We start from the raw sequence: 23,288 nt of genomic DNA on the forward strand, positions 1-23,288 counted from the left end.
AAACACCGAGGCTTTTTTTAAAAAAAAATAAATAAATAAATGCTTCACTATGATTTTCAACATGACAGGGTACGGAAAAAGATCAGAACAGATATAGTAGGAAGTATAGGAATGTGCACTATTGTAACAACAGTGTTGCTAATTTGAGGATCGTTGTGGCCCAGTGGATTAGTCTCCGGACTCTGAAACAGAGGGTCGTGGGTTCAAATCCCAACCATGGCGTAATTTCCTTCAGCAAGAAATTAATCCACAATGTGCTGCACTCAACCCAGGTGAGGTAAACGGGTACCTGGCAGGAATTTATTCCTTGAAACGCAGCGTGCGTAACAGCTGCACTGCTAAAGCCAGGGTAATTATGCTGCATATACTGTAGAGCGCTTAGAGACTTCTGACAAAGTAAGTGTGAAGCGCTATATAAGCAAGTATAATTATTATTATTATTTAATAGCCCTTGAAATAATTCCTCTCTGGAAAGAATGCCTGCAGAAGTCCATAGTAGTTAGAGGTTCATTTATAGGTATGATACTGCTTTATTAGGAATATTCAATGGAATGAATATAACACGTGTGTTTTCATACAAATAACAAATTACAGAGAAATACTGTGAATTGATCGATGCACCCAAGAAACATGCACACCAAAATAATGCATGGTAAACCCGTGAAATATCAAATTTAACTATCATGCCATGACGCATGAAGCAGTTGAGGAAGCTATGGGTGTGTCGGAAAGCTGTTCGTAAATTTACGCTAGACTGTACGCGCGATTGCAACATGCTATCAGGTGATATCATTCCGCACAAATGATCACCAGTCGTGCAGAGAATGATGCCTTCTATACTGCACACAACAGAGAACATAAGTGCGACTCTTAGGGGGTGTTGCAAGAAACTTGCGATCAATTGCAAATCTATTTTTGGTCCCTACATCTATCATGCATGTCTTGTAGTTAATAGCAAATTAGTGATTGATTGCTAATGTGCTCCTTGAAACAAGAAGTCTCATCTGATTTGCTACATGTATAACTAACATTGATCTACCAGTTGTAAAGTTATGCAACAGAATATTTGCAATTGATCGCAAATATTTTCTTGCAACACCGCCTAAGTCACGCTTAAGTCTTTGTGACACACCCCCAGGTCAATTCAGACAAGGACAACACAGCTCAGCATAGAACCTTGGCAAAGTCAATATCGGCGAGGCGTCAAGTGACGTGTTGCAGCATTCAATCGCATACACAAGCACAAGTAGGGCGGGCGATTCATCTCATCGTGGGTCCATTGCATGAAGAGTTTCATTTGTATGCAACTAAAAAAAAAATCAAGCGCAAGTCCCTAATAAGCACATTCCATCGGTTGAAAATGTATATGTATTCTATTTTGGAGTTGTGTTTGATCGAAACTCTCTCTGCGATGGGCCGCGTCTGAACGTTCGTGAAAAATCTGCTTAGCTTCCTCACATCGTGGGACCCATTTCAATCAAACTTGTTATAAGAACAAATTTGCAATAACAGTTAAAAGCTACCAAAATCCTTTAATCTGATTGGCTGATAGTAAGTTTGTTATAGAAACTGTGCATTTGTTCTTATAACAAGTCTTTAGGAAATGGGGCCAATACAGTGTATCTTATGGAGGCTTGGTATTACTGAAAACATGATTGTACGATGTACGCATAACATACAAGGCATTCCCATGAAATAATGCATGCACGCTCCAGACGTTTTTCACAACAATCCCATATCGGCTCCCACACTGTCGATGCTTTATTTTTCACCGATAGAGCAACGATGGACCACATTCCAGGAGCTGATCCTTTCAGAGTCCCATATTATGAGACTAAACCGTCCCACAAGAGTCTTCGCCTTTTCAGACAGTCTAATTTGACCAATCACGACCACTCCTCGACATCGCACAGAGGACTCCAGAGAGCGCTCAGTCATCCCATCACAATAGTATCACAGATATTGAAGAGGTGACCTCATTTCTTTCCAAACTGGACACCAAACAATGAGATTCCTTTTTTCTTTGGCGTGCTGACATCGGGTTCTACTTCCGTAGAGGCCATTCTTGGAAGCTGTAAGGGAGGTTCTTTGCCGTTCGGATCTCTCGCTTTCCGATGTGGCATCGATAGTGCTCTTCTCACCATCACTGTAAAACAAAAGATAAAAGGATTGGAAGTGAGGAGAGTTGCTATAACATGATTAAAAGAACTGTGTATTATTATCTTCATCATCATCAACATCATCATCATCACATCATCATGACCATCATCATCATATCATCATCACCACCACCGTCATCATAATCATCATCACCATCATCATCATCATCAAAATCTAACACCTTCGTTGCCATCACCATCATCATCATTGCCATCATCATCATCACCATCATCATCAAAATCTAACACCTCTGTTGCCATCACCATCATCATCATTACCATCATCATCATCATTAAAATTTAACACCTTTGTTGCCATCACCATTATCACCATCATCATCATTATCATCACCACCACCACTACCACCATCATCATTATCATTGCCATCACCAACATCATAATTATTACATGCACCTCATACTAAGTTTCTGATAAGAAAAAAAGAATCCTTTCCCCACATCTTTTTCCAGCAAATTACACGTAATGGCTTCTTAAAATGCCAGATGAATTTCAGCTCTTTTGGTTGTATTTGTAAACATTGCCAGCTGGCGAACTTTACATACTAAGAATTCATAAAGATGGTCTTCATTGTTTTCAATTAGTATTTTCTTCTTTAAATTTCACAATACATGATCTGACCAATTCAGTGAAGCGTTATACGCTGCAAGCACCTGAAATTTAAGAGCAACCCAAGTCACCCTGCCACTGACAAATCATGGAGATTGAATCAATATAAAATTTGCAAAAGGACAATTGAATTGCATAATATAATCTGTCCGTCATGAGCACACGTTGGACTAATAACGATAAAAAGTTTGGACAGCACTAATTTGACAGAACTCCTGATGGTTATTTATTTTGGGTCGTCGCAGTTCTAGTTTCCAACAATCCCAATTCCTAGACTCTTGATTGCTAAACCAAAATAACTAACCTCGCTGAAGTTACATGTTTCAAAGTGAAAACACGCAGTTTACTTCTGGTTGGTTGGTCTACTAACTATTGCTCTCCTATGTTAGACCTCCCAGCATCCATTACATAACACCCCCAGGCATGCAGCCGAGTAGGTGGTTTCAAACCGCCTCGATCACAAGAATCCCCGTTAAATTACGAGAACTTTTTTTGGATAAAAATACCCATTAATTATTCTTGCATTCACACCGCCCCGAAACATACCCTTCGGGATAAGTTCCCGAAGTTACGAGCATGCGAAGTATGGTCTGATAAGCAGGCAAGGCAAGGTTCAAATTCACTAGCCCAGCAGCCACCCACGCCGCCTCGTCCAACGACACGCTGGGCTAAAAGTTCCCGTAATTTGCTTTCACATTGCCAAAATACCTGCTACCTTGGAAAAATCCCCGCGAAAGTTCTCGTAATTTCGCCAAGTACCTACTATTTAGCGGGTATTTTCTTTCAGGGAAATTACGCGTAGTTTGCTTTCACATTACCAAAATACCTGGTATTTTCTGATCGGGGTAAATTTCCCGATCAGAGAATACCTGGAACTGACGAACTTCGAGGCAGTCTGAAACCACCTCAAGAAAGATTTAAATCCCTTATCTGTTCTGAGATTACCCTTGATTTCATCATGATTTGTCAATGCAAGGTTGTTTTAAATCTTTGTGAGAAACACCCTCCCTGGCATTCATATCTAGAATCAATTCTCACCTCTGTCTGTTGGTTTACTGGGCTTGTTCGTCGTTGATGTTTTTAAGGCAGCTTCCTTTGCGGCCATGAAACTGCTACCTGAACACACACAAAAAAAAATAGAAATACAAAATATCAAAATTAGTCTCAACGCAAAAATGCAGATAATTTCAACTCCTAAAATACCATCAGAAGGTTCTGATTCTTGCCTTTGAATCAGAGGGGCGTGGGTTCAAAGCCCGGTCATGGTGTGATTTCATTCAGCAAGAAATTGATCCACATTATGCCGCCTCCAACCCAGGTGAGGTGCATGGGTACCCGCCATGATTAATTTCTTGAATGAACCAATCGCCTTTAGCTGCTGGAACTAAAGCCGGGTAACATATAGTGCGCCATTGAATAGGCACCTAGATAATCTGCACCTCATTAACACTATGTGGCCTATACATACATGTACCTACTAGTAACAAAAGTTATGTCAGTTTTGAATTTTCAAAACTGAAAAAGTTATGTAATATTGGGAAAAGTAAAAAAAAAGTTTTGTCATAGGGAAAACTGAATAATATTTGTATTATAGAGAAATAAAATTATACTTCATTCTTATAGAAGTCAAGTCTGTCAAACATGTATATGGCACTCCTGATACCTCACAAATAGTACCATAGTAGTCAATAAGATACAAGCAATTCCTGGAATAACTTCCTGCCATATACCCATCTACGTCACCTAAGTCCTGTGTGGCAAATGTAGATTGATGCCTTGCCTAAGGACATTAGTGCCATGATAGGATTTGAACCTGAACTTTGTGATCCAAGTCCAGAAACATGCCCCCTAGATCACAACAGCTCTGATAAAGTAACCATTATTATACAATGCAGCTATTCAATGTCTGACATTCCATTACCACCACGTACATATCGTTGCTATACCAGTCAATGTTCATGCAAGTTAGAATGGCAATGTGTACTGAACCATTTACAGCTGAATATTGCTTAGTGATGGAAAATGCAGACCCTTCAATCAGGCATCTTTTTTAATACAAATTTTTTTTTTATTATAGTCCATACACATTTTATCAAGAAATTATTTTTTTTTCATTTATAAATAAGGCAGAAATACATGGATACAGGAAAGGAAAATGATTTTACTCCTCTGTATCAAATACAGAGGAGCTAGTGCAGCACAGTGTTAAACAAATTCTGCTTAACATTGACTCACCAGTTTTTCACAGCCTTTATGGTACCAGTATATATGTGAATATATCCCTTTGATTGATGAAAATTTCTTCATATCAATACGGAAAATGCAAATCCACATGCCTTTTACTTCACTCATTACATTAGAAAAATAGCAAAGATTTCTCCTTTTTTTATATATTTATAAATTGAGGATAGAATAGGGGCATTCACATGCCATCTTTGCATTCCAACCTGCTATAGATGGAACCTTTGTGAAATAAATTGTCTGCCTTTAGTTCATATGAAAAGTTGTAATATTTGAAAATAAAAGAAGCTTGAGCAATTAAATAAGTGAAGTATGACTGGCAAGAAATGAACGTTAAACATACAAAAAAGGTGATAAATTTATGAAATACCTGATAGACAGTTACTTGTAAATAATCAATTCCAAAGTAAATTTAAAATTACATAATAATAATCATGTATAATATTTGTTCATTGCGATATTAATTGTGAGTGACTTGAGTTTAATGAGATAGTAATGAATATCAATTAAATTTCATGATATACAAGTAAAAAAAATGGTTTGTGAATTTAAAAAAATCCATGCAACATGCAAACGTAATCCATGTGAAATAAACTCATAGAAAATAAATAGTATTGTATACAAGCAAATCAATAAAATGCATAAATTGATATTATTATTAAATTAATTTCAGAATGAAGCATTCCGTGATTCTCATTCCAAAAACATGAATTTCTTACTCTTAAATCTTCTCTTGGGTCGATTTTTACGAAGAGAACCTTGACTTACTATAATACAAAGTTATTCAAGAAGAAATAAAATCAGATATATTTCATTGCAATACCAAATATTTATCATTCAGATTTAAGATCTACATACAGTACCAATACACAGTAAAAAACACTGTTTAAAGGAGAAGTTCACCCTGACAAAAAGTTTATTGTAAAAATAGCAGAAAATAATAAAAAATATTGCCGAAGGTTTGAGAAAAATTCATATAATTAAAAAGTTATTAGAATTTCAATTATTTGATTTGTGACGTCATGTGCAAGCAGCATTCCTACATAGCGAATGGTAAAAAATAAATGAAATGTCATTTTCTCAGAAAATTGAAAATGGTTTTCACTGTACCTTTTGTATATCGATTGACAAATCACTTCACACTCGATCATGAATAGAAAAAAATTAAGTCACCAGGAACCATACAAAATTTGAAATTCATGCATTTTATATTACATAACACATGGGGCAGCTGCTCGTTTATGACGTCACAAATCCATAACTTTGAACTCTAATAACTTTCTTACTCTTTAACGGATTTTCCTCAAACCTTCACCAATATTTTTTACTATTTTTTCTGCTATTTTTGCAACAAAGTTTTCTTCAGGGTGAACTTCCCCTTTAAAATCTTTATACAATTATGTCAACTATATCAGCACTTCTCGACCTTTCTTTACTCGAGGACCACTTTGACTCTCAGATTTTTTTTGTAGGCCCACCTACCAAAATTTTAAGAAAATGTATCGTGAAATTTGAACACGAAGCTCATAATCACATTTGAAAGAAACATATTGAGAACTAATCTGCATTGGCAAATGTCCAATAAATGGGCGACAATACATACACAATATGCATGCACATGAGGTTCACATTAAAAAGTAAGATCGAAACCATCCTAGTGTGCATGTGCATGCTTTGCAGGATGCATGCTTTAGTTTTGTTTGACCCACGTCGACTGATCGGACAGGTCTCTGAAATATTCAATAGTTTTTTTCCCTCTGGAGCTTCTCGCGGCCCACCGTCTGAGAAGCGCTGAACTATATGGCCCGTATTCTGAAGTCGGGTTTAACTTAAACTCAGGTTTAAAGTTGTGGTTTAAGTATGGAAGGCCAAAAGTATCAAAATTTCATCAAATTGTATGTTTCTTATGTTTACTGTGCTATTTCCTGATTTATCGATGATGAAGACTATCATTTATGTATACTTCCTGCACAATTAGTAAATGATTTGAGAACCGAATGAGCTGAAGTATAATATCTTTACTGTTAGTGATTATGTGACAATTGGCTGTCCATACTTAAACCACAACTTTAAACCTGAGTTTAAGTTACACCCGACTTCAGAATACGGGCCTATGATTATTAGCAGTAGGCATGGGTCAAGCAGGTATTAAACACAATGGTTCTTTGAGGCCGACTTCTGTGCAAAACCAACATCAGATCAGAAACGGCTACTTCTGACCTGACTTTCCCTCACGTTTACTATTAAAGGGAAATTTTGAATAAAAATATTGTCCAATCACAAATACTACCAACGAAATCTGGAATATGGCAAATAGAACCAGGGGGTGTTTCATAAAGATTTAGAGTTGAACTTACATGCCTAGTTGCGTTGCAGTACATGTATATGTATAAAAGGCATGACACCATTGGTCAGATCATGCCAAGAGGATGTGCACCACCCCATATTAATCAATATAATCAATAAGATTGCGCATTGCATACCGCATACGTGTCAGCATTGATGTGTGACTCTAAGTCGAACTTAAATCTTTGTGAACCCCATCCCCCCCCCTCCCCCCTGTTTCTCAACCATGCAAATTGCACTAAAAAAGCTGAATTTCAACCTACATTTTTAAAAATTATTTTCACAGTCACTTCTCTTTTGTAAGATTTCATCAAACTTTACAGTGGAAGCTTTCATCTCAGACCTTATCAGCTTTGTGAGTAGATCTGGGGCCCTGTTTCACAAAACCTGTCATGACAACACATTTGCTGCAGTAACAGCTTAAAGCTACTCAAATCATTCAATTCCATTGACGGCTAGAATTTGTTTAAATAGAAATTTGTTGTTATAACAAGTATTTTTGAAACGGGCCCAGGAAGTAAACTTCATAACTGTTTTTTCACCAAATTTCAAAGATCCTTGGCCTACCTCTGGTGAGACCCTCGTGGACGATCTTTCTCTCTTTGGCGAAATGCCTCAGCCATCTCCTCTTCTCCTTGCGACTCCTACACATGAAGACATACACCTTGGACTGGTCTTCGAAGTTCTGTATCTTCCAGGCGTACCGTAGCGTCACGTTCCATTCGTTCTCTGTGTTGGTAAACAAATGTATACCCATTGAACATTATGGTCAGTTCTGGGGGGAGTTTCATGAAAGGACTTGTCGGACGTTTTATCCGACAGGTCCCATTTTATCCGACAGTTACCACAGGAACAGTGCCTCTCAGCCAATCAAAATCAGGGAAAGATGTCAGATCTGACAACTTGTCGGATGAAAATATTGATGAAACGCCCCCCCAGAGGTACATACCTGTATCATTACAGAGGGAGAGAACTGTGTGTGGTCTCTCATTGACTGTGTGTTATAAATACATAGTCTTAATACATACGATTTCAGATATCTGCTATTACAGAGAATAAATTGACCTACAGTATAATTGTATTTGTATAGGAAAACTTAAATGTTTCGAGAGGAAAATGATTGTTTTGCTACTGAGTAACATAATTATAGTGGCATAAATGTATTGAGTAGTTTATTAGCATGTTATAATTCAATTGGGTCTATATAACTAGACTACACTAGCATTATGGGTCAGAAAACTGGCCATGTATGAGTAGTTCAATACTCAAGATGGCGCTATTGGTTCGTATCTGCTTTAACATATAGTATGATGGTATTTAAGACAATTCCTGAAGCCTCTATTTGGATTATAGGCTACCATCCTTCATACCATCATTCATATCTGGATAATACGTGCCTTAACCCATTCTAGGCCGGGGTATTTTGGGAGTTCCTATGGCCGGGGGGCCTCCCAGGCCCCCCCCCCTAAGATCTCCGCCGTCGACTGCGCGATCACGCCGAAAATTGGCACGCGGGTTGCCTTGGGCATAATCTACAAGATTATATAGTAATTTATTTCGTGCGAATCGCTATTAAGTGATCATGCTAATTTATGCGTAATTAGTATGCGAAATCATACTTTTCCCTCTAACTCCCTAAATAAAGCTCCAAATGTACTAATTTTTGGTACAGGAACTCTTTGTGGTGTCCTTAACAAGTGTACATGAAAAAAATTGTGATATCAAATCATTTTCTTATGTATTATATTGTTTTTTGCAATTTCTTATGTATTTCTTTGTTTTTTTGACCTTTTGTTTTCCATTGTGTTTTCAATGAAATTTGTTGGGGACTCTTCTGTGATCATAAAAAGTATAAAATGAATACAATTAGACTAAAAAAAACTAAAAAGAATCATACATTTATGAATTTTGGTTGAAAAACACAATTTGCATTGACTTTGTACACGAAATCATGTTTTGAGCAATTTTCGGTCTGACATGCACTTACATAATGTTGCGTAATTTCGGAACCACGTACCCGGGTGATGCAAAATTGGTCTCAAAAGTTGCGCAAGACTTGAAAGTAAAAAGTCAGCGAGCGGTGCGGTCAAAAAATTTTGCACGGCGAAAATATCGCGCGATTCGTTGAGGGGGGCCTTCGAGGCCCCCCGGCCTAGATAGGGTTAAAACCCAAGATAACAACAACAACCCCCCCATCCTATATGAATGTGGTCATGGGATAAATCCCACATGAGTTGAGCGATCAATAATTAGAGTTGGATCATTGATGTAAACTATTAAAGATTAGGTGTGGGGGCTAGAGGAAGCAATCCTAATTGTGCTCCCAGCAACACAACACCAAGACAAGCACCAATGCAGTTACTAACCCTGGCACCAACACCAGCACCAACAGTTAATAATGCCCACACTAACACCAACACCACTACCATTACCAAAAGTCACTAACACCAACACCACTACTAACAATTACTCACAGGCATCAGAACCAGCACATATAATTACTAAAACTGATACCAACACCATTACCAGCACCAACACCAAAACCTCCACCAATACCAAAACTGGGACCTACACCAGCACCAGTACCAATACAGCACCAGTACCTATACAGCACCAACACCACCAACAACACCAATACCAGCACCAATATTTACTAACACTGGTACCAAAATAGTACCAACATCCACAGTTAAACACCAGCACTAACACCAACACTGAACTTGATCACCCATTGTCCTACCTTTTCCGTCTGGAAGATCTTCAATCTGACAGTCATCTAGATCTATTCTGTCTTTGTAAACATACAGATCTCGCCTTAGTATGTCCTGAAATGAACAAAATTTTCACATCATAATCATTTTCATCATAATTTATCGATACTATCAAATTAAATGGGGGGGAATCCCAAACTGATTTTTTTCTCGAAGAAGAAAAGATGCTGTTGATAATGATCTTTCTTCACTAAACTGAATTAAATGGGACAAAACCTGAAATGAACAAAATATATGTATATATTCACATCATAATCATTTTCATCATAATTTATCGCTACTATCAAATCAAATGGGGGGAATCCCAAACTGAATTTTTTCTCAAAGAAAAAAAAGATGCTGTTGATAATTATCACTAAAATGAATTAAATATTTTTCATTTTACTATAAAATATATAGTAAAGAAACTACATGTAATAATTACTACGTTCTAAGTTTTCCTGCAGATTTCTTATTGCATTGCATAAAATGTTATCATGTTTTTCTTTTGGAATATGACCAATGGCTATCAGATTAAGCACACAAAAAAAACTTCAAATATTACATTTCCATTGCTGTAATAAGCACGCACATAATGATATCCAACCCTTTGAAATATCCACCTCAAGTTGTAGCTAAATCATAATTATTATTTGTCAGCCATCTTTGAAAATAAGTATGCAAATATTAATTTGGATATAAGACTATATAAGTTTAATTAAAAAACCAAGGAGACACAATATATACATGTTTGGTATAATTATTCATTAGTTGTGCTGAAGTCACAGGATACATTGGAAAATTAAAGAAATACAATAAAAAAGAGAAATATAATTGTAATATAAACATAAATAAATTCTGACATTGGTTATACATATACAGGCTGGTAATGATAGAATGCTCTATATACATGTAAACATAAAAAAGAAAAACAAGAATTTATAATCATTATTCCAATACAATGGAAAAAAATAATCCATGAAAAGTCTGCTGCAAAGTTAGCTGAATATAACATCATTATAAGGAACAGAAATATGTTACTGTAGTTATCTTTCCTACACATCTATACAATAACAATACTTGGTTAAACGTAATTATATAAAATATGTGTCATTAATGACATTGTGATGAATATATGATCTAGTTTTACTAGGCACTGACTCATTGAAAACTAACATAACATCAAAAGGTGAAATACGATTAGAAAAGATGTAAATATTCATCAAGATGGCACATACATGTAAGTTAAAGAAGGCCGACACCATACTGGGTGATTTCAAGTCTGGTGTTGGTGTTGGTGTTGGAAGCACACTTTGGATTGCATTTCCTTGGTCCAAAACCCACAAGTATTCTGAGTTTACACAATCGAGATCACAATATTAACAGCTCAACACCTAGTGTGTGAATTTTTCAGGAGCATCTTCCTTTTACGTTTGGTGTTAAACTCATGTTAAAACTGACCAACACCAACACCAAAAGGTCAACACTGAACTTGAAATCACCCACTGTACATGTACCACGTAACAATAATAATCTGTGAACCACAGTCCCTCGCACAATATACACCAACAACAAGTGCTACAGATGGGACTACAATATTGAATCCTTGAACATATCCCCAACACCAAGTGCTACAGATGGGACTACAATATTGAATCCTTGAATATATCCCCAACACCAAGTGCTACAGATGGGACTACAATCGACACTGAATCCTTACACGCCACATGTAGACCGAGGCAGTCAGGTATTCCTTGCCGCTAATTTCTCCTTTCCTCGTTTTATCTATCCACTCATCTACCCATAACTACAATTATCGGCATTAAGAGGGAAAAGCAAAGTTGATAAAAATTACAGGTGAGAAACAATTATTGTGAGCTTTCATAAAAAATACACTGTAAACTGAAGATAAATGTGACTTTCACACATCTTTAGAGAGGCCAAATTTGTGATGTACGAGTACACCTCCCGAAAATGTTTGAATTCCTTCTTGTTGACATTATAAATATAAAACATCTAGCTACCAGATGGATAGTAGTAAAAAAATGCTCCTAGATTCTCTTATTCACAACTAACTATTCTGTGTAAGTCCTCATCCATTCCTGTTATCATCTTAACATGCAATCAGTGGGGACGGTTTCACAAAGAGTTAAGTGTAACTTAAAGGAAATTGAATTGAAGTGCATTGTCTTAAAAGTCATGCTTCAGCAAACCTCAAACATTGATTTCAGTGTGTGAGCTCATTACTGACTACCCACAAGTATACATGTTCTGAGCATGGTGTGTTTCATTAACATTTTCATCGGACAAGTTGTCAGATCTGACAACTTTCCTTGATTTTGTTCAGTTGTCAAGCAATGTTACTATGGCAACTGTCAGATAAAGCTAACTTGTAAAATCAAACTTTAGACAAGTAATTTCATGAAATGCTCATAATACCAGTGTGTTACAGCATTACTTTTACTATTGAAGCAACTGGAAATTTAAGTTTAATCCTAAGTCACCTTTTAAATCTTTGTGAAAAACCTTCCAGAAAACCAATGGAAGAATACACACAAATAGAAGAGAGGGTTTCAATAAACATGGTGCGAGTGTTTCCAATAGGGAATAGAGTTGAACTACTAAAGCCCATCTAAAGAGAAAAGAGATGTTTATGAACTTCTAATCCCGTCTAGAGAGAAAGAGATGTTTATAATTGTAATGTAAGGGGAAATTATTACAATAAACACCTACCTTTCTGCAGATGATGAGCTGATGGTCGAATAAAAACAGTTGCCGTGGCGATGTGCGATGCCTACCAGTCAAGCTAACACGATTCACCTCATCAGAGTAGATCAACATTGAACTACGATCTAGGACATCATCACCCTGCAAAAGAAAGTTAAAGATTGAAAACAAGTTGTGATTACCTCAATAACTATTGCCATTTCCTCAGTAATAATCAAGTAAATGCAGGTAGACCACTATGCCGGGGTTTTCCCCAACTCTGTTACAGAGAGTGCAGAGGGTTCTTAACGGTTTTGATTCTTCTTTACACTCTCCTCTATGCTGCACCTATCAATGTTATTAACTAGAATGGGCGATTCCATGCTGGAAAAATTAGCCATTTTCGCAACATTTTTCAACCTATTGTCCAAACAAATGAAGAACTATTTTGTGGTAATAATAATGTATTACTGGGTAGTCATATGAAAAAATGACAACCAACAAAACTATGCTCTTCGTGGATGAATTAAAGGTGAAAATGTTGCGTGTAGTACGGGACATTTCTGAGTCTGTACGACACACAACATTTTCACCTTTAATTCAGCCATAATCAAACATTTTATGATAATAATCATTTTTTCACATGACTACCCACTATAACTTTATTATTGACCCAAATTTTTTTTGTTTGTTTGAGCAATCAGCTAAGGGACTGGAAAATGTTGACAAAATGTCCCATACGACACGTATGGAATATGGTGCAATATAAATGCTGTGGATCATCATCACCATCATCAAGACCTCTATTGAACGTCCTATCCGAGGAGCAGAGTGCTTGAACCCTATCATAGCCTGATACGCATATCAAAATATATAAGCAAGACCAATCGAGTGCCTTGGGTTCTGACTCTCGCCTTTCAAACAGAGGGTCGTGGGTTCGAATCCTAGCCATGGCGTGTTTTCCTTCAGCAAGAAATTTATCCACAATGTGCTGCACTCGACCCAGGTGAGGTGAGGTCAATGGGTACCCTCCAGGATTATTTCCTTGAATGCACTGAGCGCCGGTGATGGTAGCTCGAGCTAAAGCCGGGGTAATAATAGCAGCACTTTGTATCCTCAGGCAAAAAGTGCTTTAAAAATATAAATCCAGCTATTATTAGACCTACCTCCCAATCTCCTATTGTCTTCTGCCACAGCGCAATGTTCTCGATATGCTCTATCCTTCGTTTCCTCTCGTTGATGCTCTGGGCAACCTCTCGCATGGCCTCGAGGGCGCTCTTCAATGGCTGGAAGTCGGGGTGCTGCGGCCGGGTGTACTTGAGAAGCTCGTTGAGCTGGAGAGGGTATTTACAGATCTTCTGGACCGGGGTTAGGAGGAAGCCATCGAGCTGGATCTTGATCATGGACTGAAGGAGACGGCAGGCCTGCAGCATACAGCAAAACAAAGACAATTTCTTGAGGCTATTAAGGCTAAAAGTAACAATTGCGTGTAATCCCATATATGAATTCCTGTGCTCAGTACATGCGGTTCATGGCAAATATGTTACAATTTTCTAAACACATTGGTGGTTCTAAAAATGACAAAATGCTAAGTCCTAGATGTGTTATGATCAATACAATCAACATTCTCCCATAAATGAACTCCCAAGCAGTTTCTTCTATAATCCAATTTCTCGAACAGAGAGGAACTTAAATGTTCGCATTCCAAATTGTGACACTGACAAATGATGATACATTTGGTGTAGGGGGCTATGTATTTGCAGGCCCCCCTTCCCATTTTTCTATCATGTTTTTTTCAATAGTTACGACTCAAGCAAAAACAGTAATTCTTCAAAACTACAAATACAAACAAATTACTGAAAGAAGTACTTGCCAAACATTAAAACAAGGCTATAGCTCACCTCAAAGAATTGCACATATTTGTTATCTTTCATGAGTTCTTGAAACTCGTTCACTGCATGAGGGTAGTTGTTACAGTATTCACCATAGATGTCAAAGGTCAATTTCTAAAAGGGGGTAGAAAAAATGTCAAATTTTAATAATGATTGCTGATTATAAATGACTAACAGAAGACACATGTGCAAACTAGAGCAGTTTTTTTTACAAAACGATGTCTAAAATTCTTAATGTACAAATTCATACGTAACAAAAAAAAAAGAAGCTAAATCAGCATATGGGCTTATGCTGTTGATATTTCAGAATAATTTTCCAATCTTACATTCAACATATTCTTAAATAAGATAAGGGTATTTTCTACCTCTAAAATGTATCAGATAAATATCAGCATTGACCGATGCATGCACATACAGCACCCGCAGAAGAATGGTCGTGCCAATTCTTTAAAATTTGGCCATCCGGAAGTGATATCAAATTTCACTAAAGCAGAAGTGCGAGTTGGAAACGCATTTCTAAAAATGAGGAAACTATAATAAAGCACGTACATATTTAAGGAAGCAGTCCCCTATCGCACTCTTATGAGGTAAATCATTGTCGATACACTGCTCGAGGTCCGTCAGGAAACGCTGCTGGAAACAGTAGATCTCCTCGATGTTGCAGAATAGTTTGGACATGAGCGTCTGGTTGAACATGTCAGGTCTACTCCGTGCTTGCTCAATGTAGCCCTGAAGAGGCAAAATTGGAAGAAAAAAAAGTTTGGTGCAAAGATAACTAAAAGAAAATGAAAGGTTTGGAGACAACTTTCTTCTATAATATTGAAGCAAAATGTGAAATCTATCAGCAATGCATATGAGAGTATACAAGATGTAAGGTCTGCTTGATGTCTCCCAATAAGGGAACAAAAAATCATATTTCATGTTTAAGAATAACAATGGAGTTTACTGCATGCTTACTCTAAGGAGTTCTGAGGGAGAAACTTTGAATGTTTGGGAACAATACAACTGAAAAGCTACAGTACACACAGTACATTTCAATATCACACAGAACAATTATTGATGTGGTGGTAGGCTAACATACATATATGCAATACTTGCCCCAGCACAGAAAATATACATTACTTTCTTAAAGCATCAGTATTTACCTCATAAATGTCAGCCAAGTTCTTGACATAATCCCTCTCGGTGGTTATGATCTCTTTGATGACATTCGCCCGGACCTGGTCGTTGCTGAGGAAGCTCAGGCTGACCTTTCTGATGAGAGGCTCATGGGGAAGGTTTCAGTCCCTGCTGATTGGACGAGGTGTTTACCTGGAGGCGTGACATGCATTCTTCAACCGTTTCCCCCTGACTGACCTTCAGCTGAACCAACAAATGAGAAACATTCAGAAATCGTTAGTCCGAAATCTGCCGCTCTACCCAGTAGATGTGAAAGTCATTGTATGTGCGTCTCATTAGGGACTGGCTGGAATACTCCCCAGGTAGCGGAGGATGTGCATACGTTGCATGCAGAAATGACTGGTTGAATCCAATGACTTGGGTAATATCAAATCCGTAAGCACTTAGTTGGTACAATGTATGTATTAAAGGTATTGTTTAACTTTGTGAGCAGCCGATTTAAAAAATTCTCAAACCAATATGAAACATGTGTACAAGTGCATGTATTAGAACTAATAAACCCTGAAAACAACCATTATTGAGAATGAAAAGCTAAAACTACAAGGCAAACCCCGATTTTGTAAATAGGCATCTTATAGATGCCTATATAGTACACATAAGTGTATGGGATGAAATTTAGATGGTGTTTCCGGTCACTTTATATTTCAATTTTTGAAGCACTAAATAATTATTTTCGAACGCAATTTTTTCTGGGCTTCATTTTTGTAACATATCAGAGACACAGGTGACAAGTGTGACCTTCTTGCTCAGATTTTTTGAAAGTCAAACCAATGTTAACCAATCACTTTAAGCGCATTATAAATGACCAGATTTTATATTATCAGTAGTAGTCAAAACTGCTTTTGCAAAACCCTGCATAGGAGTGTCAATAAAAACTAAAAATGTTTTATCCTTTTAATTTACACCCCACCCCCCCAACCAATTTGCTGTGCAAACCCTTCCTTCACTCAAGAGAAGTGGTCTGATTGTGCAGCCTATAGTCTCTGGCAATGACTATCCACAGAATTTCCCTCTCATTGACAATCTAAAATTAAAAACAGCAAGCTATATTTGTGATGGTCTTTTGTCAAGACCCTCTAGTTTATCAAATTTTCAATAAAAAATTCATTTCTTTATTTCCTGGGTGTTCCCTTTAGTTTAAACCATACAAATAATACTAATTATAACACACTTCAAAGTTCAGTACTTTTTTTAACAAGACCTCTGTAATGCAATGCTTTTAATACTCAATCAACACTCAATCATGCTGAAATTTTTTTTTCAGCCAGACCTCTGTAATATTAATCAATGTTTTGAAGTAGCGGTGGTCCCGTAACACAAAGGTTAGTGATTGATTGTACACTTGATTTTCACAATTGATTGTACATTGTAGTCAATGTAATCAATCATAGATATAATCTTCTGCTATGATTGCTAAGCTTTGTGTTACGGGCCCCATATTTATCTCAATCTGCTACGTTACTACTTCTGCTACTCACTCTAACAAAGGGCGCCGGTAGCCAGCCCTCTTGTTTATCTATACACCCCCACCACCAGTAGGCGTCGGTCATATCGGTGATCTCTATCATGTCCCCAGCCTGGAACGTAAGCTCGTTCCCGTCCATGGTCACATGATCAAAGAGAGCCTCGGCCAACGTCGCTGCACAGAATTGCTCAAATGTCTGAAATGAGAGAGAGAGAGAGAGGATAGACAAAGGCAATCGATATGAGAGTCTAATTTGTATTAACATGAAGGCATTCATATCTCAATCCATCTCTGGAATATTGAATATGTGTATACATTATTGAAAACAAACCTCAAAAACTCTCTCTTCCAGCTTGGAAAAAAAATTACACAGAAAAGCTCAAAAGGGCCACATAAAAATCCTAATTCAGTGCAATGTTATTAAAAGCTAATCAAATTTTGCAGATTCAGTTGGGGCACCCCAAATAAAAAGAATACATATTTTTTGCCTGCTTCCATTCATCCATCTATCACTCCCCTCCTTCCTATTATATGCCTTATCCATTTCCCTCATCTTTAAGCCCCCCCTCCCTCTCTCATCCCTCCCTCCATTGATACCCCCTCCTTCATTTCACTTTCATTCGCTTTTCTTTTTAATTCCTCCATCTGTCAAACTCATTTTCCATATCCATCCATCTACTGGCAACTTTATACCCCTCCGTCCCTCCTCCTCCCTCCCACACTTGATCCCTCATCCCCTACTCCCTTCCATTTCCCAATCTTCCCTCCATCCATCTCCCCCCACTCTCCCCAACCTTCCCTTCCTCCATTAACCTTTTATAAACTTTTCACATGCATTTTCATTCCCCTATTCCTATTCCAACCCACCATCTTCATTCATTTTACTCCTTCATCAGGCTGCCCACGCACTTTAATCTTCCATCACTGCGCTCTACCTGCCCCGATCCACATACACCCCTTCCCTCTCCCCTCCAACTCCCACCCCTCTCTCCCTCCTTCCCCTTCCTCCCCTGTTGAGTTCCCCTCCTCCCCTCCTCTTTCCATCCCTCCCCTCCCCTTATCTCCCCCTTCCCTGCTCTCCCCTCCTCCCCCTCCCCTCTCCTCCCATCCTCTCTCCCCCTCCCCATCTCTCTTGATCCCTCAACCACTCCTCCCTTCCATTATCATCCCTCTTAATCTTATCAATCGTCCTCCTCCATCATCCCAACCCCCCCCCCCCCACATTCAGGTCATTCCCCTCTTTATAATTACATACCTCTGACATTCTTGCATTGATCTTACTCAGATCAGGATCTGACATCATCACCTCATCATCTCCCAGACCTGTGCCAAACAAACAAATGAAAAAAAAAATGTTTACCATGAAAAATGGTTGAAGAGATATCATATCATCAATGCATCCAACTGTCACAAAATTAATGAATCAATAAATCACCATTCAGCCCACAACCTTCTGAAAGTACATTTAGGTGTAGAAATTGAAAGAGGGAAGCACAAGAAGAAAGGATCGCAGACTCAGAAGCATCAAAACTTGCAGGTAATTGCATACCTTTCTAAACCTTCGCACATATCTATCCTTTTACAACAATCATCCAATTCAAAGTACTATCCAAGAGAGGGAAGATGATATATTTTTCTATCGCCATTTTGACAACGGCTCAATGGCATGTATTTGTGGTGAAGTAGGACAGTCTTTTGTTCCCAATTGTTGATCCAGGTCGGTGTTTCATAAAGCTGTTTGGATACCTGGTGATCCTGTTTTGCTGCATGACATTTGCTCCACCGGCGACAATTGCTCCACCTAAATTCCACACACTAATCGAATGACCCGACTTCAAACCTGGATTTAGCACTGTACCCTACCCTATACCTACATGTAACATAAAACCTTGTTGCCATCCTAACCCTAACCCCATATCTTGGACGAAATTAAAACCTTGGACGAAATTAAAACCTTGTTGCCATCCTAACCCTAACCCCATATCTTGGACGAAATTAAGCCCGGAGCAATTGTCGGAGGAACAAATGTCACGTCATCCCATCTTTGTAGTAAGTGATGCACACCATATTCTGATTGGCGATGATTTAGTTCCTAAAAAATGGTCAGCAGTCGTTTGGAAAGTCACTTATAACTTATGAACTCTATGAAACACTCGCCTGGAGCAAGGATTATCAAAAAATCAACTGAAAATCTTCAACTTGCAAACTACAATATGGAGTAAAAAAAAAATAGAAAAATGTCAGGGATTACTCCAGAACTGGATCAACAAGACACTGCTAAAGTTGGAATGACAGTGAATACCAAATATAAGGCCACCAGAGAAAGGGGTTGGAACTATGATTCCCAAAGCACAAATTTTACTATTTTGTGGAAACTAGTCACATTAACATGCGATGCGACGGGGGGGGGTAGAGGGGGCAAGGGGGCTCTCCATTTTTTTCCAAAACCTCTTACAAATCCATAAAACTGACCATCTGATTCAATAATTGTGATTGCAATCCAAGAAAGTTGATTGGAAGATTTTTCAGTTATGAATGTACATCAGGGAATAGCCAAGATAGGCAAATTGGCCTACTGCTACTCCCTTACATCCCAGTCATGACCATATATATTTTGTTATTTTGTCCAAATTTTACCATTTTCATTGTTATTTTACTTTATAATGGAATAATTTTTTTATTGATTTTTATCTCAATATCCTGTATGAATTTGAATTTTGCTATATAGCGTATACATGTATGCTTTCCATAGACTCCAGCCTACAGATAAACATACATGTAGGCCTATGTGGGACTGTCTACAAAGGGTTAAGTCTTTAACAGGTTACAGCAATAGCACTAATAAATAGAAAGTTTGCACAAAAAGAGATTTCTGCCTGCTCAGCCTCTAATCTCCAAGGCAAATGTAACCTGAATGGCTTGAAAAGGAACAATGGGCAACTAAAGAATCCTGTTTAGAATTCCATCCATCTATTATCCCACTGTTAGTGGCTTGAAGGCAACACAGTAATGTTTTCTCTGTACACATTTCATGGCAAGTTTTACTTGGATTCTTGGCTAACTCCTCAGCAAAAACAAACATCCAATGTTTTCTTTCATGTCTCACTTTCATATTAAAGGCTGGGAAATGTTCTAATCACAGCCTCACCGTGAAGTCTGCAGTGAGCAATGATAATCAACTGTACTCTCGTGTTTTTTTTTGGTCTGGAATAAAAGCGTTGCTTCAGTATAAAAAATGCCTGTTGTAGTTACAATTTCAAAATGAGTTTGTACAGATTCCCCAATAAAATGGGCACCAATTTCTGTGTTTGCATAAATTATGAAATATGAGCCAAAGATTTCTATAAGAAATTGCGTTATTGAAGAGAAATTCAAAAAATAATAGAGGTTTGAGTCAAATATCAGGTATTTTTCCAAGCAATATTTTTTGTTCTCTCTTTCACGCATAATGGGCATTTATCTTCATGATATTCCATGCGCAATCTAACTGATATATAAATATGCAGAAGCACGCTTCTGCTTGGCATGATTCGACCTATGACGTAATGCCTTTTATGCTGCACACAACTGGGAATCTAAGTCATCCTTGGCGAAAGACTCCCTCCTCCCACCTGGACTTAAGAATACCGGCATAAGTTTTTTTTTAAACTGACCTGCTGGGAGTGATAGCGCCCTCTTCATCAACGCCATGTCAGGGATCTCAAAGGTGCCCAGAGACCCAAGAGACCTTGATCTCGGCCGGGGAGTCAGCGGAAGATCATTCACGGTTTTATCTTGCTCTACATCGATATCGACGACCAGGGATAAGGGCTCCGGGGCAGGCTGGTGTTGAGATCGTTGAAGGCGTGGTGAGGGCTGCAGAAAATATCAATAATGATGGTAATGATCACTTAGTTTAATACCCAATGTTTTTTTCAAAGAAATATGAAGGATAACATAGAAACTTTAAAAAATCAGCATTTTGCACGAAACTGTCAGTATTTTTCTGTTTTATCTCATATTCTAGTACTAAATTAATTTGTTTGGCATTTCTACTACTGTAGTGGTCCACTTGCTTACCCCCTATTGGTTTTTATATATATATATATATATATATATATATATATATATTTATATATATATATATAGGGAGAGGACCCTCGAAGTTCACAGTTATTTAGTTCACTGTTTGCTTCCCAGACCCAGGCGACTCCAAACAAAATACAAAAACAAAATTAAGTAATTTGAAATTTAACATAACCAATTTGTGGGTGTGCCGTGGTCAAGTGGTTCTGACCAACGCCTCTCAAATAGAGTTGTGGGTTCAAATCCTAGCCATGGCGTTTTCTTTCAGCAAGAAATTCATCCACACTGTGCCACACTCAACCCAGGTGAGCTGAATGGGTGCCCAGCAGAATGAATTCCTTGAATGTATTGAGCGCCAGTGATGGTAGCTCGAGCTAAATCTGGGGTAATAGTAGCAGCACTTTGTATACTCAAGCAAAAAGCGCTATAAATATTATTAGTATTATTTGTATTCATAATATTCATTAAGTGAAGAGGGGTCGATGAACATCATTACTTCACCTTTCCATCTGGTTGAGTAACCTGTGTAACTGGAGACTCTCGGCCGCTACCGCTGTTCAGTATTCCCATGATGCCGAGCGCCGAAGTCGGCCTCTTTTTCGTCGCCGATGGCATTCGAGATGATCCCTCGACAGCCTTGGGAGTCTCATCACCTATGACCCAACCAAACCATTAACAAACATCAGTATTTTCTAGATACAATTTGCATGATGCACACATCATTATCTTGACAAATTGGCACGCTCTTATTGTGCATACACATTTCTGATGTGAAGAAATCATGCCATCAATTGATTTCAATAGTTGAGATTGATTGGATAAATCAACACTTTTTGTAAGACAGGGTCCTAGGTGTAAGAAAATTCAATGTTCAATTTGAGGTATAGAAAAATAACAATGCACATCTTGTACAAAAGTTTATCCCTTTTTCTGAATTTGCTCAATCTCTACATAGTGTCTTTATCTCATAAAAAACACTATAAAAAATTGACATTTCTTTTGAAAGAGGTACATGTAGATAAAATCACAATCTCAACAAAAACTACATATACAATTTTTGACAGAACTTGCTCTATTATCTGGTCGAAGTAACCTTAGTCCAGTCCGCCGGCAACAAAACCCTAACACGCAACCCCCACGGTAATAGTTCTACAAATATAGAATTAAAGACTGCTTAACAATGAGAAGTATTTGCCCCTATATTGTCTGTAACTTGACAATAAATCAACTGTTTACCCTCTAACAAACCTGGAGAGTGTTTCACAATACGAATAGTCAGTTATTTTCAAGGAAACATGTTGAAAAGTTACTGAAATCCTGATATATGATTGGCTAAGAGCAAAATGGTCAGTGAAAATGGTGACTATTTTTTTTTGTGAATTGCCCCCAACCCCTGACGCCATGAAGTGGCATTCCAACAGAGCTTGAAGAATACTTGTACATACATTGAGTGTGCATATTGAAGAAAGGATACAGGATATAGATAGGAAAGACAATAGATGGGGAATGGGTTGAAGAGAAAGTGAGGGAAAGAAACCAAGAGACTTGCATAGGCAGACATCGAAAGCGAAAGAGGAAAGGGAAGGAGAGAGATAGAGAGGGAGAGAGAGAGACAGCAAGAGATAAATAGCACAAGCAGGTAGAAAGACACATATATACCCCTTTCATAAACCCATCCTCCAATTATCCGCCTAAGAGTAATGCAGATAATTCAATAAAAATTGCATTTACAAACTCCGAAAATAATCCGCACTATTGTTTTACGAGCGCCCGACCTGAAAAAGGCGGATAATTGTCATGGCAACTGCACACGCCCCCTCCGATGGCGTTACGTTGCAAAAGGGTGACCTTGTGACT

The 23,288-nt window shown here is 37.9% G+C and overlaps 1 protein-coding gene across 1 annotated transcript in view; it reads right to left on the reverse strand.

Moving 5' to 3' along the window:
• Nucleotides 1-496: 496 nt before the first annotated feature.
• Nucleotides 497-23,288, reverse strand: part of LOC121429428 — a 45,781-nt gene continuing 22,989 nt past the window's right edge. The window contains 16 exon segments of the mRNA XM_041626413.1: nucleotides 497-2,146; nucleotides 3,826-3,903; nucleotides 5,748-5,795; nucleotides 7,942-8,103; nucleotides 10,115-10,199; nucleotides 11,845-11,931; nucleotides 12,858-12,992; nucleotides 13,997-14,254; nucleotides 14,732-14,836; nucleotides 15,272-15,451; nucleotides 15,868-15,993; nucleotides 15,995-16,084; nucleotides 17,380-17,562; nucleotides 18,622-18,689; nucleotides 21,020-21,221; nucleotides 21,933-22,084. Of these exon segments, the coding sequence (XP_041482347.1) occupies nucleotides 1,977-2,146; nucleotides 3,826-3,903; nucleotides 5,748-5,795; nucleotides 7,942-8,103; nucleotides 10,115-10,199; nucleotides 11,845-11,931; nucleotides 12,858-12,992; nucleotides 13,997-14,254; nucleotides 14,732-14,836; nucleotides 15,272-15,451; nucleotides 15,868-15,993; nucleotides 15,995-16,084; nucleotides 17,380-17,562; nucleotides 18,622-18,689; nucleotides 21,020-21,221; nucleotides 21,933-22,084 (2,129 nt within the window). The 3' untranslated portion in view covers nucleotides 497-1,976.

The sequence above is a fragment of the Lytechinus variegatus genome, chromosome 16 (genome assembly GCF_018143015.1).
Source record: "Lytechinus variegatus isolate NC3 chromosome 16, Lvar_3.0, whole genome shotgun sequence".
Classification (NCBI taxonomy): domain Eukaryota; kingdom Metazoa; phylum Echinodermata; class Echinoidea; order Temnopleuroida; family Toxopneustidae; genus Lytechinus; species Lytechinus variegatus.